At 29.5% G+C, this 21,328-nt stretch overlaps 1 protein-coding gene across 2 annotated transcripts; it reads right to left on the minus strand.

Moving 5' to 3' along the window:
• Positions 1-10,090: 10,090 nt before the first annotated feature.
• Positions 10,091-19,498, minus strand: LOC119689880 (E3 ubiquitin-protein ligase CHIP). 2 transcript variants are annotated; one of them, XM_038104811.1, is made up of 7 exons: positions 19,159-19,498; positions 18,964-19,096; positions 18,715-18,913; positions 18,510-18,651; positions 12,297-12,402; positions 12,175-12,231; positions 10,091-10,875 (listed from the first exon to the last, which is right to left on the minus strand). In XM_038104811.1, the coding sequence occupies exons 2-7, from the start codon at positions 19,081-19,083 to the stop codon at positions 10,633-10,635; spliced, it is 867 nt and encodes a 288-aa protein (XP_037960739.1). In that variant the 5' UTR covers positions 19,084-19,096; positions 19,159-19,498; the 3' UTR covers positions 10,091-10,632. The 2 variants fall into 2 exon arrangements, with proteins under 2 accessions (XP_037960739.1, XP_037960738.1); XM_038104810.1 differs by having other exon boundaries at positions 10,093-10,875; positions 19,187-19,497.
• Between the last annotated feature and the right edge of the window lie 1,830 nt (positions 19,499-21,328).

A 21,328-nucleotide genomic window follows, 5' to 3' on the forward strand; every position in this document is an offset into this window, starting at 1 on the left:
CAATCGCTTTTCATTTCTCATTCAACGTAACGCATTTAAGAGCAATATTAAAAATCAAGAATTTCGCTTCTTCTATAAATATGGTAACAGCAGCGATATTCTTCCGTGTATCACCTACTACTATATCTTCTAATATAATACGAGAAAAAAAATATGAACACTAGGTTTGTCTTTCATCGGACAAGCAAAAAATTTTAAAGATACGAAGTTCATACGCCCAATCGCTTGATGAAGGACTAATAATGTGAATATAGACACTGTGTGTTCACAGGTACAGACACAAACTGAGTACTAATATGAGTACTAGTATCTTTCATATATTGTTTTACAACCATTAAATATAAAGACATAAATTAACTGAAAATTTTTTAAAATCATTGAGATACCACCACATCAAAAAATGATAATAACAGATCAGTTACTGCATAATCATAAAGCTTATGAGGAATACACAAATTAGTCAGTGAGATGGGAGGACTCTGCAGAAACTCCCTCAGCTATCAATGGAATACACAAATTAGTCAATGAGATGGGTAGGAATCTGCAGCAACTCCCCAGCTGTCAAAGAGTAAAAGTGCCCAAATGTACTAACTCGGAAAAGGCTTAAAATAAGACAAAACAGAAATATTGTTGGATTAAATTTTTTTTATTATAATCTGATAGATAATTTCAGGGCATTTATTTTTTGAGTATGATTTCCGGCACATATTCGCCGCGGTTACGAATTACATGATCCATTCGATCAATCCAACTTTTCACAATTTTATTGACGGCAATAAAAGTGACCGTATGGCTTTAATAGTGACATGAACAATGACTTCCAATGCTTCAAGAGTTGCTGGATCAGTCTTTCATTTCAAAGGAAGTGTAGACCAATAATGTCGCCAGCGTGTAAACCGCACCAAACAGTCAATTTCAATGGATGTAATGATGATTCGTTAACGGCTTGAGGATTATCTTCGCTCCATGTACAGCAATTTTGCTTACTGACGTAGAGATTTAACCAGATTAAATTGACCATAAAATGGACAAAGTGCTTTAAGAACTTCACGAACAGATTTATTTTTTTCAAAGTAAGTTTCCACAATTTGAAAGCGTTGCTTTAGCGTTAAACAACGCTAGATTCATGATGAATTGCTAAACCTTAGTAAAGAGCAATGTCAACATAGTTTGACTGTTAAACTATAGTTATTGATATCGCCAGTTCTTGTACAGCTAAATAAACACCAGACTTATGTTGAGAAGTTAGGGTTAGGTTAGGTTCGGAAGGCGACAATTCGACAAATTCGCTGACAATTGTCAGCATATCCACTCGGAGGCATATATTGCCCATTATGATGCCCTCAAAAATTTTGCCGGGAGAGGCGAGTTGCTAACCTTTGTAATCCTTGTTAAACCATTTGGTTTTCCAGATGAAGTTGAGAAGATGCGATAAGTTTGCTTTCGTTATCTCTTCCAAGTCAGTGAAAAAGCGATCTCCGAGACATTGAAATCGCTTTGTCTGAAGTCCTGGACAGAGACAGAGGAAGTGGTTCAGCAGCTCTATGCTCCACCCAAGCTGACTGAGATATATGCATATATGTGTGCCTACACAACTTTAGACTTTATAAAAGCAAACGATAGGATGAAAATGGGTGATTTATCTGTGCAATTATTTTAATTCCCGGTATATCCTCATATATCATCCAAGTCATCAAATCAATGCGTCGTCAATATAATATGACAATGGCTGCCGAAACCGTTCTAATTTTTACAACTTCATCTCATCAACATCATTAAATCGATCAGTATATCAGTATCTTATCGTTCATATTCTTTATATTATATTAGTAATTTACTAAAACTGCACTAGATCATAAATGGAAAACAAGTTATTCAACTTGAAATTCTACATTAATCAATGATGTATATTTCAATAATTACAAAATGAGTGACTTGAAAAACATATTCACATTCACTGAGCAATAAAAGCTGTCCTAAAGGTTAATATAAGCCCTAGTATTACAAGGTGCACGCATGAACACTTTTGCGTCAAGTCAATATTATTAGTATACTACTAGGGTGACACATTTGGCCAAACAGACTAGTCAATTGTTGCAAGCAAGATGTTTTTCATAAAGATCTTTTAAAACAATTTATTTATACCAACATATGGGCACATCAAAAGTCCAACAACAAAAAATTCTAATAAAACAAAATCAAAGTTATAAGCTGTGACAATCAAGCTGATTCCAGGTTACACAAATAATCAATTACTGCTTGACTACACAACAATCTCCTGAAAATTTTCTTTGGAAACTTTTGGTAGACTACTATGATAACCTGCAGCAACTGACAAGCAGAACAGAGCAGTACTTTGCTGGGCACCTCAAAACCAACAAGACTTCTGACAGTCCTACAAGGGTTAGATCATCCATACAATTCTGTAAGAGTTTTATTGTTAAACAAGTTAGTTTACAACGTCGTCTCTAATAGAATAATGATTTGAATTCGAAAGAAAACACGACATCCTAGGTAACCGCCAGGCTTAAGAACTGATTCGTTCACATAAATACGATAAAGCGATCCTTTTGAGTACAACAGAAATGAAATTATTGGCAGGATAACTGACAAGTCATTATAATATGCGTTTTCATCTTAACAAAACAAACAAAGTTAACAAACTGTCGACTATGCTTAGAGGCGGATAAAATCTCTAATCACATTTTTGTGACTACCCAACTTTGATCTGGACCAAGAGGAAATAACTAATAAATTTTGACTTTATTCTCTTATAAAGTGGAACATATATGAGTCGCGAGTAAATAAAGTATTTCAATAAAGTACGTTCTGCTCAAAAAGTATCCGGATTTTGTTGTTTGTTAACTACTCCTTAAGTAATAGACCTTTTTCAAAAAATTTTTGTTACGTTGGTATATCCTTTCTTGACATATGGTACAAATTGGAGCGCCATCTGTCAATTAGTTTGTTTACAGCAGCTGTTAATGTGAGACTACCTCAAGTGCATTTAGCGATTTTTACTATGGAAAATTCTTGTTGTACGCGATTTTTTTACCAAACACGGCTGTCAACACCACTGTCATCGCTCAGGCACCATATTCGCCAGATCTGGCGCCGTGCGACTTTTTCCTGCTCCCGAAACTCAAATTGCCCCTTCGTGATAAGCATTTTGAGTCGATTGAATCGGTGAAAGAGAATTCGCCGAAGGAACTAAAAGCCGTACCTGCACGGGCCTACGAAAAGTGTATGGAAGATTGGGTTAAGCGTTGGCATATGTGTATCGCTTCAGAAGGAGCATATTTTGAAGGACATAAAATAAATTTGGAAGAAAATTTGAATTTATGTTTTATATACAAAATCCGAGTACTTTTTGAACAAAAGGTATTTGCAATTACTTTAATAATCGATAATATCCAACGTCTCCTTCATGAGAAGATTAATATATAATTAATAAATATTAATTTAGTTATAATTGAACAAATTTTTTTTATAAAAAACAAATTGGATAAATATGAGTTCATATTTTATAATTAAATTGTTAACTAGTTTTTATTTATTTATTAATATCTCTATCTACGCAATTACTTGATTGACTCAAAAACGCAAATGCATATATAAATAAATCCTTTTGGTAACTCTAATCGAAAATAAATCAATTCTTTATACTTTTTATTCTTGTATAGAATCGCTTTAAAAATGCGATTCTTAAGCACTACTGTACAACCCTATAGCACTTTTATACAAGGACTAAATAACAAGTTGTGTTCCCAGCATAGAAAGATATATTGCAAGAATCGCATTTGAACTCAACACACTTTTAATCCTCTTAATTATGCATTATGCTCTTGAATTAATCCATTTATCTTCTCCACTTTAAGTTCACTTTTGGAAACAAAAAATTGCCGCTTAGGTCCAGATTTTGTAAATGAATGAGTTCGATCAATTTAATTCTCATTTTAGGAATTCAAACCATGGCGACTGCCGATAAAACCTACCTATTTTTTTTTGTAAATGCAAATTTTAGTTTTGGTCATTACGACATTTAAATAATTTAGTAATATTGTACTAAATTACAATATTACTCTACCCTGAGGATAAGAGGTTAGAATATTCCCGAGGTAAGGCATGCCTGTTGTAAGAGGCGACTAAAATCCCGGCACCATCCGGCACTATTTGGAGTGTAAATAGTAGAGAGTCAGTCTTTACTTACGTCACCCGACCGGAGTTGTGTATCTGGTAACACGGTGGTCATTACCCGCAGCTTCGACTTTCCTGACCAATTTAGGTTGGCAGTGCCGTGGTGTTATGGTTAATACCCAAAATTACGTTGGAAGAATGATTGTATTTATTTACTTTCATTTGGCATGGAGTTGCTTTTTCACATGGGGAACTGTAACCCAAAGAACAACAGAGGTTGGATGCGCCTCGCTCGTTACCAAGGAAAAAATTATGCCAAACACATGACTTCATTTGGTACCGGCGGAACTCCTAAGCGAAATAAGCGGAATACCCACAACGAAATAATGCACTTTTAGGAAGTTTTCTTCTTAAAAGTAGCAACAGGTTTTGGGCTATCAATATAGCCATCAATATGCAACCCCGTTTGAAAGTAGCCACCTCGTTTTTATAGTTGTATACAATATCCAAAGAGGACTTAATCTACTTTGGACTTAATATGCAATGGACTTAACATTTAACAAATCGATTTGTTTGTTTAATGTTAAAATCATGGTTGCTAAGCACTTTTCTGTACTTTTATAATGTCGCTTTTGAAGCTTCTCCTGGGATTTGAAATCCTTGAAGAAGATGACGATACACTTAATGTACAAGCTCACAGTGAATCAAATACGAAAACAATCACACTGGAACAAAAAGATACAAAAAATCCAAACCTTCTCCAATTTACGTCCAAAAAGTCGAACAATTTAGCACTTTAATAAATGCACTAAATTCACTAGAAAATTGTAAATATAATATAAAAGTTCTAGTAAAAAATGAAGTCAAACTGCAACCATTTGACTCAATTCATCACACTAGCATAATAAAGCTACTAAAAGAAAAAAATACCGAGTACTATACGTATAAACCGAAGGAAGAACGAGGTTTAAAAGTCATTTCAGTATTTGCTTCACTGTAAAATCCAATTTAAGCCACCTCGCCATCAAAAAGTTATACCTCAATCTTCAAACTGTCAAAAATATGGACACAAACAAAAAAACTTTCTACACCAAGTCTCCAGTTTGTGTTAAATGTGAAGGAAATCATAAAACCGCCAGTTGTCCAATAAAAGAATATACCGAAAACATAAACTGTGCCTTATGCGGAGAAAAGCATACAGCCAATTACAAGGGATGTGAGGTATACAAATCACTGAAAATCAAACGATATCCTATCTTGAGAGAAAAAGTAACACCCGTCCAAACAAGCCGTCAACAATCTTCTTACACAACAAACCATGCAACCACTAAAAACATCATATGCCCAACTCAGAACTCGCAAAGTTAACAGAAATTATGAAAACATTGATAACACAAATGTCAGGAATGATAAAAATTTTATCAACGTTGGTTACAAAAATCAATGGGTAAGTACAATGACTTGAAAATAGTAGCATGGAATGCAAAAGGTATAAGTAGACATATCAACGATTTGGAAACTTTTCTATACTCACGGGGAGGTAAGCAGATCTTAGATCAATCACTGAATAATCATGAAGCTTATAAGGAATACATAACTTAGTCAATGAGATGGGTGGGACCCTGAAGTAACCCCAGCTATCAAAGTGTAAAAGTGCCCAGTTGCGCTGACTCGAAAAAAGGATCAACATACATACATACCTACATACTATTAAACTCAGAAATGGATTTCACTGAAAAAAGCTATGTTAAAATATATAATTACACAATATTTCAAACCAACTATCCCGTCGGAAAAGGACACGCTGGAACTGTCATCTTCATAAAGAACTGTATGGTTAGCTCTGAATCAGAAAATCATAGTACAGAACAAATACAAGCGACCACAATAATGATTGAAGATTCTCATGGTCTATTAAAATTGGCTGCTGTGTATTGTCCTCCTAAATTCTCAAATACCAAAAATACGTATTTAAATTTCCTCAAATCTCTTGGTCGAAGATTTGTAGTCGGAGGGGATTTCAACGCGAAAAATTCGCTATGGGGATCACGTTTAAAAAACGCAAAGGGCAAAAATCTTTACACTGCATGGAGTGAATATAAAGCATAATTAAAAGTACTGGTGAACCATCCTACTGGCCTAGGGACTATAAACTAATTAAATAAAATTCGATTATTTCCTAAGACCACTGATGAAGAGTACTTGGCAATACTCGAAACAGCGTTGTATGGTCAGCCAAACTTCAATAAAATTAAAATAAATTTTTGTGTTTGTCCTTTCTTTCTTTTTTTGTTATTCAAAAAACATAAATGTAAATAACCTTTCCATTCACTCCGGCCTTTAGCTGTCCTCTGACCACTTACCGATAGTACTAGTCCACAGCATAATTCCTCATATGAACAATACGAACAATAATACTTACATTTATAAATCGTGTTGGGATACATATCGTGAACTACAAGTATCCAGAGCTCCTCAAATTAACACAAAGTTAAACAAATTAACAAAAGAGCTGAAAGAATTATTAGAGGTTAAAAGACAAAAAAATGTATTAAATTTTATCTTAAGTTAAGATTGAGTGCTACAAAGGTTACAAATTACTCCTTATGGAAAGCGACAAGGAGTAGTAATCGTGCCATACTCCATTGCACACCGCTTAAAAAAGAAGATAACACTTGGGCGCGCACAAATCAAGAAAAAGCAACTTAAGTGCACATTTACAAACCCTAAAAATGATACAAACCATGCACTACCCAAGGACCTGACCCAGAAGAACGTTAAAATTAAAAAGATTACAATTGCTGAAATAAAAACCATGGTCGCCGTTAACATCAACCCAAAAAATTTTCCCTTCTGTTTGGAAAGTAGCGAAGGTTGTAGCAATACCTAAACCAAACAAAAGTGCTTCAATTGTCAACTCTTACAGACCGATCAGCTTATTATCCATCTTATCTAAACTATTCAAAAATCTTCTTTTTTCCCGACTAGAACCAATAATACAAGAAAATTACCTACTGCCAAATCACCAATTTGGATTTCGTAAAAAACATTCTACAATTCATCAAATTAATCGGGTGGCTAACAAAATTGCAATGAATATAGACTCTAAAAAGATCACTGTGGGTGTGTTTTTAGACGTCGTCTGGCACAAGGATTGCTTTACAAACTATCAAGAATGTTGCCGGCCAATTTTTATTTACCATTGAAAAGCTACCTTAAAGATTGACACTTCTTTGTGCAACATCAAACCGACACATCCCACATGATAAAAATAGAAGCCGGTATCCCTCAAGAGAGGGTTTTAAGGCCAAACCTCTATCTATTATACGCTGCAGACATTCCTAAGCCAAGAAGTGGAGAAATGCTAACTGTAACGTTTGCTGCCGACACTGGAGTTTTATCAACAAACCATGACGTCGCAAAAGCAACTGTAAACTCTCAAAATCATCTAATCTAACTGTCCAAGTTATTTTTTCCAACAGGAAATTTGAAGAACAGAAACTGAAAATTGTTAACATTGACATACCCATCTGCAAGAAGGCCAAATATGTTACTTGGACATGCTATTAGACCAAAAGCTGACTTGGAAAGAGCACATTATTCAGAAGAAAAAGGAAGCTCATCGAAGATTTACAGATCTATATTGGCTTCTTGGTGAAAATTCGAGTCTGTCAATAGATAACAAACTACTAACTTACAAAACTGTTATTGTTCCGATTTGGAAAATTCGTGAAAATATGTGATCAATTATCTTTACATCGCAAAAAATTTTAAATCTATTATTTTCAGAATTTAAAGTACAAATTCTCAAAGCCTCATGGGTTCATATCTCTGAGAAAATAAATTTAAAAGCTTATTCTCATTAGAAAATAAGTTGAAAAGATTGATTCATATGAATAAAACTACCTCTATTCCAAATCACAAGGTAATGGGAGTTTTGTTCCCTATTCTCAATTCCCTTATTCTGAATCAAATAGGATTGGAGGTTTTTCCCCTATTTTGCACCAAATTTTTCCCAACCAAATTATGTAGGAGATAAGTTATAAAAGAGTTTAATTTAATATATAAGTAACTAATAATGATCAGATTTTTGAGTATATTTAAAATTATAAAATTATTTTTATAATAAAATTATTATAATAAATTTAATATTTTCAAATTTTTATTTTTTTATTTTATCCACACGGATTCATCAGTTTTCAGAATATTATATTATTATGTTATTATTAAAAGAAGGAATCTAAAAGACCTGTTGTGCCCCTAACTCGGATTAGAGCGTTTCTCCAAGTCCGATTTCTTTAATGAAAGACAGTATAGAGCCTATCTTTCCTAGACTTGCATCCTTATGATCCATGAAATACCCTCCCAGGTGTTTCTTCCGCTTGTGCATCTGTGCCGGACACTCCCCAAGCACATGGTATGCAATTTCTCATTTTTCTCTACAGTATCTGCAGCCTGAGTTGGATTCGCAGATCGCTTGTGAGATTTTTCAAAAGCGCTTTTCAAAAGTATCTAGAACTTCAGAAAGCTCTTTACTAAAGCTACACTCAGGTAGAGCGACATCGTGATACTTTTCACCCCCTGTCTGATAACCTCCTACAGTAAAGAAACGCAAACACCCGCTCAAATTAACAATTAGCTAAATTAAGCTGAAAATTGCTTCTATGCTGCTTGCATTTCCTATATGTATATATGGTCAATGCTGATTTATTTATTCCGTAATATTTTTAAAATGTATAATAAAAAATCATTTATTTTAAAACCAAATTAAATTTAAATTTGTAGTTACAAGGAATCGGGCAACTCAAATGGATTTGCAACATCTCGCAAATTTCTTCGATAGATCCTCTGTTGGAGCATTTCTAGCTCCTGCTCTTGAGCCAAATTCTCCGCTAAAATTCAAAATGCAATTAAATGCATTTTTAAAAGCTTAAATATTTTAATTAAAATAAACATTAACTGCACAATTATTTTCATTTGTTTTTGTTTATTTTCGCACTTTTCGCCATTAAAAAATTCAAATGCAGTCAATATTCAACAAAACAAATTTGAATTTTTTATTGCTCCCAAAACAGCTATCTCCCAAGCAATTTAGAATAAAGGAATCCTATTCGAGGGAATAAGGCATTTTACCAGAAACTTATTTTCTTGCCTACCGCTGACTAACGAGATCCGGGAGATTGCCACCATTAGTCCATAAAATATGTTTTTATTTCTTACGATATTATTTTTTTGAAAAATACTGATATATCTTTATAAAACGCATTGAATATTCTTCCAGTTCACTATACTTGGCTACCGCTGGCTAACGAGATCCGGGAGATTGCCACCTAAAAATACTGCTATATGTCTTCATAATATATACTAAATATTTTTCCGATCCACTATAAGGGAACGATTTTGGATAAGGGAACTGTTACTCGATCACACCAATGCATTGAAATAAATAAAATGCAATGAAATGGAAACCAAGCCAAATTAAATCAATCCCACCTTATAGTGTCTATTTCCGTGAAAAATTTAGTCCGAGTACAGCGACTGACAATAGCCTTTTACTATAATACATACACACGAATATCTGAAGATTTGCTTATTATTCGATTTAACTAGCAACTCTCGTTCGAGGTAAATCAATCAAAGAAGTTATTGTCTCTCATTAACCTAATTTTATTTAAATATTTTTAATTATAATTCTTAAAAAGTTTGTAAAATAAATAAATAATACAATTAAAATATAATGAAAAATAAAGTCAGCTAAAGTAACTCATTTCAATTAAATTGAGTTTTAAATATAAATTCAGGTAAATTTAAAAATTGCGTGGATTTAAAATATAAATACTCAAGACAATATTTCATATGTTATTAAATATTATACACATTTAAAAAAAAAAATATTTATATATATATTACAAGTGATAATACACAATCTTTATGTATACAAAAAATTTTCACAATTTTTTACCATTTTTTAAAATGATATCAATTTTTTAACGTCGCGATTCGCATAATCATAACCGTATTTTGGCCGTGTTTATAAATTTTAAGGTTACTAGTGCAATATAAAATTAATTAACAAAATGCTCAAATCAATGATACTTTTTTCAGCTCTGATCACGATTTTAAGATGGTTTCAAATAACACTTTTCCAAAATTTCGAGATTGAATCATTGAGTTGAGCGAAATAAAGCATCTCAAATTTAACATTTAAACTAAACCGTTTTCTGTGTAATATAGACAGACCTACTTAATTGCATATGATTCAATTTATATTTACATGGAAATTTGTTAACCTAATTATTTTATTTTTTATTAGGAAAATGTATTAATTTTTTGATAGTTGTACTAAACAAGTCAGCATATAAATAGGACATATCTTCATTTTCATATTTTAGTGATTTTTTGTGGGAGTTCTGGAACATAATTTTATGTAAAATATACAAATGTTAAAAGTACAAACGATAAATAAATAGCTTTAATTAACGATATTTTAAATGTTTAATAATGTAAGGCCCACTCATTATCAGCAATAAAACCATCAACAACTTCTTTCATGGAAAAATTCGGTATCAATTGATCTTGTGTTAGCTTAACGCGTGTAACTGGGTCGAAATGTCCAACGCGTTGTAGATGTTCCTCGATATCTTTGCGCTCATAAGTTATGCCTGATGGCGTTATCACAGGATCAGTAAGAATCTCAAAACTAATTTTGCCACACAAAAAATCAGGAACATCACGTTTCTAAAAGAAAAATATATAAATATATCAATATAGAATTCAGATACATATTTGTATTAAAAACGAATTAAATATAAAAAAATATAAAAGTAGAAAGTAATTTATTTTCAACAAAGCAAATAAATAATTGGATATTACATATAATAATATATAATAATCGTATATAATAAATTAAATATCCTCTTAGCATGACCCAAGCAAATGTCTCATCGTAAAATAAATCTGACTTAAACAAATCCCTATATTTGCAAATATGAATTCCTGGTGCATGTTTATCTCAGTTCGAATGCAAGCAAATATGTTTTTGTATTTACAATATTGTTCTATCATTGTTTTATCATTACTTATTCACAAATCGCTTAAATCAATATCAATCAATATCAAACCTGACATTAACCTTAATATAGTAAGACTTTCCGAAATCTAGCGTATTAACAAACAAAATACTGGACCTTCCATATTAATCTCGTAACCACATCCATATCGACGTAGTCTCTTATATATGCTATAATGTTCAAAGCTTTATAAGTCCACAAAATGAATAGAAAAATAAAAACATAATAATAATAAAACAAAATAATAATAATAATAATAATAAAAAATAATAATAATAAAAAATAACAAAATAAAATGAAAGAATAATAAAATAAAATGAAAGAATAACAAAATAAAATAATAAAAAAAATATATTAATAATAAAATGATAATAAAATATTAACAATAAAATAAAAATAAAAATAAAAAAAATAAAAATAAAAAAAATAATAATATAAAAAATAATAATAAAAAAATAATAATAAAAGTAATAATAATATTAAAAATAATAATAATAAAAAGCAATAATAATAAAAAATAATAATAATAATAAATAATAATAATTATAAATAATAATAATAAAAAAAAAAATAATAATAATTATAAATAATAATAATAAAAAAAAAATAATAATAATAAAAAAAAAATAATAATAATAATAACAATAATAATAACAATAATAATAAAAATAATAATAATAAAAATAATAATAATAAAAAGCAATAATAATAAATTTATTGTTATTATGACCAAATTTGAAATAAATTTTTTGATTATTACCGGGATAAAGTCGTTTATTATTATAATTGTTATTATTATTATTGTTATTATTATTATTATTGTTATTATTATTATTATTGTTATTATTATTATTATTGTTATTATTATTATTGTTATTATTATTTATTTTTGAGTTTAAAAACTTTTTATCATTGGAGAAAATTTGTATGTAGAATGAAGAGAGAGTATGCAAAGTATATTACTTACACGTCTCCTATCGTCAACTTTTGCAAAAACATTATTGAGCTCCTTGATATGGTCATCCTAAAATAATAAAAAATATACGATTAAAAAAAACATATATTAAGTATTATTTGTAGTCTACATACGCATTCCTGTTCAATTTCTTGCTGTTTCTCTTTCAGTTGGTCTTCGGAGGTTGTATCATCAATTTTTAACTTTGCTAAGCGGTTCTCCATATCGTCTTTTATTAGCCTATAAAAAATTGTTATTAGTTCATTTATTATGAATGATGTTTAGTAGTAAAATTTGTTACTCTAAACATTTGACTACTGTTAACCAACTGAATATTTAACATAACAATTCCTATAATTTAATAATCAATTCTCTGTATCAGGGCTGTCCAGACCAAATAGATCCCGGACCAATTCAATTCATTGAATAGATTGAAAGGACGCAGAAATAAATAAATACGTTCACAATCTTGTGAGAGAAAAATAATAATACAGCGATAATGTTAAAATTAAATAATGTTTTAATTTTTTATTAATTTATCTTTTACAATTCTATCAATATCAAGATTGTTAATATTAGTTGCTGTCATACGAAACATGTCTTATTTTTAATGTGATAACTTATGGCATTGGATACGTGTGTTTTGAAACAGTTGTAAAAGGAAACATATATTAAAGTCTTTGTCAATTAAGCAAAGTGTAATTTTTTTGGGATACCATAAAAATAAAATAATGTAGTTACCAAAATATAACAAAGAAAAATTTTTTTGATTGTACTAGATGAGAAAAATGTTGCGGGCCTCACAAAGATTAGCCGGGTGCCGCATGAAACCCGTGGACCGTGCTTTGAACTGCCCTGCTCTAGATAAAACGTACATAAGATGTGTTGAAATCAATGCTTCATAAACTAATTCCACAGATACCTAATTATATTTGTTGAAAATTTATACACAATTATGTTTCAAACTTTATATCAGAAATAAATTTTTCATCATTTCATTATTGATATATTACACTACTACAATTTAAACGACAATTCGTTATGGTATCTAGATTAAACTAGCAGAGTTCCATGACCATAGCGATGACTAAATTGTCAACAAACCAATCTCCTCTCAAGGGTTGCTTGACTATTACGTTATGAGCCTAATGCAAACTAGATTTTGGTGTTAATTCAATTAACTTCCAGCGTTGCATTTTAATTACGCCATAGCTACTGTCGTTTTGATAACAACTATCAACCAATAAACAGAGTAAAACTCAGTATCCAAGCTTGTTAAATATACTTATTCTGGAAAAAAAACCATTACAACATCCAACTGAATAAAAAAACATTCGTGTGAAAAGTATGTATTGATTCAAAATGTCACAACTATTGTCAAATTATACATAACACACATTAAATAATTTCCATATTTCCATAGATATATAAAGTTTACCAAAGAAGTAGAAGAATCTGAAAAACTTACCTATCTTGAAGCAATAGTTATAAGACACAACAATAAACTTAAAATTAATTGGTATCAAAAACCTACAAATACTAGACGATATATTAATTTCAACTCGGAACACAGCTCTGAATTTGATTATACGTGTACTGAATATCAGCGATCAAATTTTTGATAAGGAAAATGAAAAATTCTAATTGACATCTTGCTTAAAAATGATTATCCCAAATGCACGATATATTCTCTTCTAAAACAAGGGAATACAGCGCGTAAAACAAAATCAGATCCCCAACCAAAAATTTATCTTCCTATGACGTATATCCCTAGGTTTTGAGAAAATTTTAGCAAATCCAACTGCTATAATGAAGACACACACATTGACTCGCAAAGCCAGAAACAAGATAAAAATATTTTTTTAACAAAACAAAAACTCCAATGGACAAATTAGATGAGCATGAAGTCGTATACAAAATTCCATGTGGAGGTGACGGGCCTAACATATGCCAGTGGGCATATGTTGGTACAACAAAAAACAAACTTAGAACAAGAATCGCTGGTCACAAACACGACATAAAGAGCAGATCAACTCTCAATGACCAAAAGATAGCATTAGCAACCCGTTGTTCTATGATGAACTATACTCCAATTTTTGAAGAAGTATAGACGTAGACTAATGTTGGAAATGTTACACATTATTAAAGTTCAGGACAATTAGAGACTAAACTATAAAAAAGACTAAACTATAAAAATAGAAAAATTTAATATATAATTAATAAATTTAAAATTAGAATTTATCCTCCATTGTTTGTTAACTTAAAAATTTTCCTATTTTTTAATTTTAATTTCAAATTTTATTTTTTAAATTTATGTTGTTGTTGTTGTTGTTGTGATTTGAGTTAGTGCTATTGCGTACTTTTACTCTATTGTGGCTGGTGGGTTATCCCACCCTCATACTAAACTTTAACTATATTAGAATCAATATCATTTATTTATTTTCTAACTGATGACAGACCGTAGATCAGCATATCTTCCTGTGCGTTTTTGCTTTTGATTAAATAAATTTAAATATTAAAAATGTCAAACATTGAAAGAGACAATGTTTGTCATTTTTGGTTTATTGTTTTGGATATATGTTTATTTACATGTATTTAAATATGTAATTTCTTTCTTTGTTTATTATTACTATATTATAAATATTTTTAATATAAATAATTTTGTGTAATTTTTTATTTTATTTTAAAAACATTTTTATAAATTTATGTGTTAAATAAACGACCTAAGCCCAGTAACAAATATAAAAATAAATTATTCTTATTTATTATAAATAACAATAATAAAATTCATATTAAGTACTGATGTTGATTTAATCCCATACTTTTTTATAGCAAAAATTACACAAGCAATTATTAAATACATCAATGAAATAATTAATTTAAGTTAAATCAATTTAAGCAGATGCTAGATAGTAGATCTGAAAGGCAGCCCTACCAAAGCGAAACAACACACACTTAGATAGTAGAAACTAGGCTCATTGTAATATCAGAAAAAAGCATTATAGCCTGTTAGTTGACTTGTTGAAATTCTAAATAAATCATCACCTTATTCTAGACTTTGATATCAAAATAGCAATTAATGTGTTTAATAGGAACAGAAAACTCAGAGCGGAGAAACTTCTTTTGGCAAGTATTTGATAGTAGAAATGTATATTTCATGATACACAATTCGCTACAGCTAAAATATAAAATAGATAATGTGAATTTTCTGGCAAATTAAAAAAATGTATAATAAATCCAGCAAATAAACACATAAAGAAATTTATTTTTTATTAATAATAACAAATATAAATGCTCTTAGTTAGCTAAATTAAATATTTCTAGCATCGTTTGGATTTAACTCAATCGGAATGATGAAAAAACTATAACTTAAAGGATGTTCGAAAATATTTTCCATTACACTGCAAATAACTGGACGATTATACAGTGACTCCATCGCATAATCGGACAAGCATTTGTTCGATATAAATGTGCTCTAAACTTTAAAAAAAATCCTAAAAATATGATTTTTTTTTGCTTTAATTAATACTTAACATACTTATCTATCTGAATTATAAAAAAAATCAAAACATTTCTCATAATAACTATTAATTTAAAATAAAAAACAGAACCAACACAATTTTTTGGGCTCAACGTATAATCGGACAAAATTAAGCATTCATGCTAAAAATACTGTAATTTTACAAATATGCACTTCAAAACTACAATAATAATTGTCAGAACAATGTTTTTTACATTATTTATCTTAATAAATTAAAAATTATATAATTGTAAGATAAATTAGTATTAAAATAGCACCAAATGGAAAGCAATCTACTGTCGAAATTAGGCAATTAATAATTAAATTGAATTTCGAAGGTAAAACCGTTAGAGAAATTGTCAATTTAGTTGGAATAAGTCAATCTACTATTCAAAACATTATCAAGAGGTCCCATGATGAGTTTAGGCTGGCCAATAAGATCAGAGCAGCTTAAGGCACTATATTAAATGATCGAGAAGAGCGTTCGATATTGAAAGAAATAAAGAAAAATCCTTTCAAAACCGCAAAAGACCTTAAATTATCATTAAAATCCCGCCCTGGGAAAGATATATGCTTAAATACTATTCGCAATACATTACATAAATTCGATTATCACGGAAGAATTGCCAAAAAGAAGCCGTTTATAAGTATTAAAAATAAAAACAAAAGAATAAAATATGCTAAGGAATATTTACTAAAAACAGAAGGCTTTTGGAATCAAGTAAATTGATGGTAAATCATCTTAAACACATTTTCATTGATGATTTTCATTTTTTTAAGGTTTTGTTTACTGATAAAAGTAAATTTTATCTGTATAGATCTGATGGTAAGATGTTTGTATGGCGTAAACCAAATGCAGAATTCAATCATCACAATACAAAAATAACTATAAAACATGGAGGAGGCTCTGTTATGGTTTGGGGTTGTATGTCGAGTGCGGGAGTAGGTAATTTGCATTTTATAGATAGTAAAATGAACAAATCTAGATACCTCGACATTCTGAAACAGAATGCAAAGCAAAGTACAGAGAAGTTGAGTATCGCAGAAAATTTTAATTTTTATCAGGACAACGATCCCACGCATACGTCAGGCGTAGCAAAGCATTGGTTGATCCATAACTGCCCCAAACTCATAGACACACCTGTACAGAGCCCAGACCTTAATATAATTGAGCATCTTTGGGAGGAATTAGCTGAGAGAGTGTACCAAAAAAAAATTAACACAATAGTACAGCTAAAGCAGGCTTTACTCGAAGCATGGTACTCAATTGAGCCAGAAGTGTGCCAAAAATTGGTAAAATCAGTTCCAAATCGTCTTCAGGCCATTCTGGATAACAAAGGATATTCAACAAAATAAATGCCACATTTGTGCATTTTTAACATGGTTGCTTAATTTTGTCCGATTATACGTTGAGCCCAAAAAATTTTGTTTGTTCTGTTTTTTACTTTAAATTAATAGTTATTACGAGAAGTGTTTTATTTTTTTTTATAATTTAGATAGATAAGTATGTTAAGTATTAATTAAAGCAAAAAAAATCATATTTTTACTATTTTTTTTAAAGTTTAGAGCACATTTATATCGAACAAATGCTTGTCCGATTATGCGATGGAGTCACTGTATATGCTGGTTACTAGGATTATTAATCTGTAGAGCTAATATAAAAGTAGCATTTCTACACAAGGCGGTACATATCATAACGTATGCGGTTGACATTTACACAATACTACATCCTTAAAGTATCTTTTTTAACAATTGTATATATTAATCTTAGTGAAAATTAAACAAAAATTTAAAATTTTTTGATATATACCCTGATAATGACTATTGATTATATTATAGTCGAAATATCGGTTAGAATAAAATATTAAAAAAAAAAATTTTTAATTTAAAGTTTATTATTTAACTATTGACCAATTAGCTCTTTAAAAAACAATATATAATAAAAGTTTAAATTTTAAATAAACTTCCACAAGAATTATGGTTCTACTAAAAAAAATATGAATAAATATTAATTTCCTACTGCAAATACGTAGAAGGCTATAATTCTGGAGTAATATGTAGGAGAAAGATACATTGATAAGCAGATACAACGCAATGTAAAGAGTTATTGTAACCTATTTAGCAGAGAAACTGAAGATTTTGGTTTTTTCTGCATTCACTACTTATAATTTTTTTCGATATATGTATATATATATTTCGTCGTATTCTACTAATTTTATGTAGAAGACAAGCAGTTAGTTGAGAAGGAACATAAACAATTACTATACAAATAATTTGTCCTTTTATTTCACATTCAAATAATGGATTAATCAAATATCTTAAAGCAGCACGAATATTGGAATTTAAGTATACTCCAGCTGCTCGTAATACTCTTTGAACACTTTGATGCACTAGCGATTACTTTTTACTTTTACGAGATACATATTATAAATAAAATATTGAGATGTTTTCATATTATAAAGATAACTAGAAAAATTATAAAACTTTATTTTATCATAAAATAAAATATAGCTCATTCAAAAATTAAAGTTAGAATATTTCGTAGCTGTTTCGCCAAAATTAAGAGTTTAGTCATGCTACAATTTCAATTTTGATATGTTGAATAAATAATATTAAGCAAATAAAAATCAATTGGCTATTGCCAATTGTGCCAATTAAATTAAAGAAATTTTTAAGTACAATTATACATAATTTTTTTTGGCTTAAATAAACATATGTCATTATTAGTCCGCAACTAGATGCATTTGGCGTCACATAAAATTAATTAGTAACAGTAATATAATTGAATCTAAGTTTTAATAGTTTAATTAAATAATAAAACACTCACTTATTTATATATGTTTGCAACTCAATCTCCTGGCAAATTCGCTTTTCTTCCAAGACATTCCAACGTTTCTTACGTGCTAAACGCAATTGTGATGTTATATCATCTCCAAACTTCAGCTTCTGTTCCTTAGACAAATCAAAAGCTACAACCACAAAATATAAATATCAATAGAAAATTTATTTAGCAGATAAAAAACTTCACACACCGCGCTGCAAATGTTTAATTGCTTCATCATAATGTTCTTGTTCCATTAAACTTTGGCCGAGAAAGAAATGAGCCTTTAGTAAATTACCATCAATATCCAAAGCACGACGACAGTCCATGCACGACATGTCCCAATGCTTTAGTTTAAGGTGACAGAGTGCGCGGTTTGTAAAGCAAGTGGCATTGTTTGGATTTTTAATCTGAAAGTAATTGTGTGAAAAAATGCATACCACTAATTTCATAAACTTACTATGGCTTTAGTATATAGATTAATAGCATCGTCGTATTTACGTGCCAAAAACATTTGATTGCCCTGCTCCTTTAGCTGGATGTCGGTCAGATTGGCTGTAGAATACATCCTTTTGCTCATATTCGTGTGTAATCTAAATATCAAAAGCAAATCAAAAAATTTATGTCAAATATATAATAAATAAATATAACTTGCGCAAGAAAATTGTTATTCCTGCGTTTACCTCTCTTTGTAGTCGCTCACACAAATAAACACCAACGGAATTTCTTTACTCTTATTGCACTGTTTGCTGATCTTTAATTGTCAAAAGAATGAAAATATTTTCAGCCAGAGTTGTATTTGGTTGTAGGAAGTCTTGAAATAGTGGAAATCTTGATTTTATACATATGTTGACTGTTTGCACAGCTATTATTATTAAACACAGTAACAATTTATATGTAGTGCATTTTATTTAACAAAAATAATTTTAAATTGGACGATTAACATAATTTTGGTTTGCAGAATGTGAAAATACAATTTAATTCAAACATTCTTAACGTTTAAGAATACTGCTTCAAACTTTCAATGAGTTACTTTGTTTCTTTTTTTATCGATAATTCTGAATTTATAAATTTTATAAAATATAAATGTAATCTTAAATTTAATATTATTTTGTTTGTACATAGACTTATCGAACTTAAGCATATTTTCATATAGATCTTATATTCAAAATGTCACAATTTGCTGATTATTAGTCAAATACAATAGCATAAAATATTATACATAACATCAACATAAAGTATTATCAACAAGATCCCAGCATTCCTGGTCATTACTCTACTCACTTGCTTAATTTTGTTTGCATTATCGAACACTTTTTATGTCCAATAAAAAGTAGAAATTTTAATTCTTTTTTACAAAAAAAAAAAAAAACGCTTGAACAATTCACAACAAAATTGTCTTTTTTATGTCTTTTATATAAGTCACCGTTATGATGTTTGTATTTACGTTATATGTGGAAACATACAGCCACTATACGATTGCTTCGTAGTTTGTACAAAATTTTAATTTAAATTTGAATTTAATTACTAATTTTTTAGTAAAATTAAATAAAATATTTTTATAATATTTGATATTTCAATTTTCAATTAACACTACAAACATATATATATTCAAAAAAATCAAAACCAAAGTGAAATTAAGATTTACAGTGTGAAAATGTTTTCAGTGTAACAAGCCGAAAATTAAATTAAAATTAAGATTACTTGTGCCGTGTATAGTTCTGAAGTAGTGCGTAATTTATTAATAAACAATAAACAATATAAATTAAAATAAACTTAGAATGTAAAATATATAATAAATGTATAATTTTTTGAGGTTTGTACGTTCGTATAAATTTTGAAAGTGTCAAAAATCAATTTATTACTAAACCGTCCTCAATTTGAAATAATGATGCTATTTTATTTACTAATTTTAAATTAGTTTTGAATGAATAATTTAATTAAATTAATTAATAAATTTCTAATTTAGTTATATGGAAAATATACTAATTTAGCCTTTATACAGTACAAAACAATTTAATTTTTGCACCAGCCAACTTCAAAGACGGACACACAAATGAATAACAAACAAAAATAAAGTCATGGTTGTTTTATGTATATGTCGATAATTCTAATTGCTCTTTATATGCAATTTTATATAATTAATAATCACAATTTCGCAAATTTTTAAAATATTTGTTTTCCACAATTTTCAAATATGTGAAACTTTAATATACAAAGTTTTGATACATGATTGGAATATTCATTGAAATTTTCAGTAAAGGTTCACAATAGTGCGCTTATTAGTTGGTAACACTTTTTTTCTTTAGTGGTCAAAGTGTTTGGCCACTTCATAACTAGGTGCCTAGAAAGTAATGTTATTGTTTTGCATACATTTAAGCAACTATAGGCCAACAACTTGCTATTTTTTGCCACACTTGCGAGACACTGAAAGCACCTAATGATGCAGACTCCAACGGTTTATAATATTATGGAATTTCTTGCCTTAAATAGGAAATCTTTATGGAAATGGAAAATTTTATTACATATATGTCGAACTTTGTTCTTAATTATGAAGCCACTTTAGCACATTTCCGTATGGATTTTATATAAGAAATGGTGTACTTTGCAGTAGTATGAATATATCAATATATATATATGTACATTGTCCAATATATACATACCACTTTATGGGTAGATAATTTCCATTTGCCATAGTGAATGACATAACATCCGTCAAAACACAAAATCAAAGAATATTTTACCAAAGAATATCAAACAAAGGTATTCTTTGCTCAAAATTCTAGCAATTTGACATTTCACAGTTTTGTTTTGTTTCTTATCCT

The sequence above is a fragment of the Teleopsis dalmanni genome, chromosome X, assembly GCF_002237135.1.
Source record: "Teleopsis dalmanni isolate 2A chromosome X, ASM223713v2, whole genome shotgun sequence".
NCBI lineage: Eukaryota > Metazoa > Arthropoda > Insecta > Diptera > Diopsidae > Teleopsis > Teleopsis dalmanni.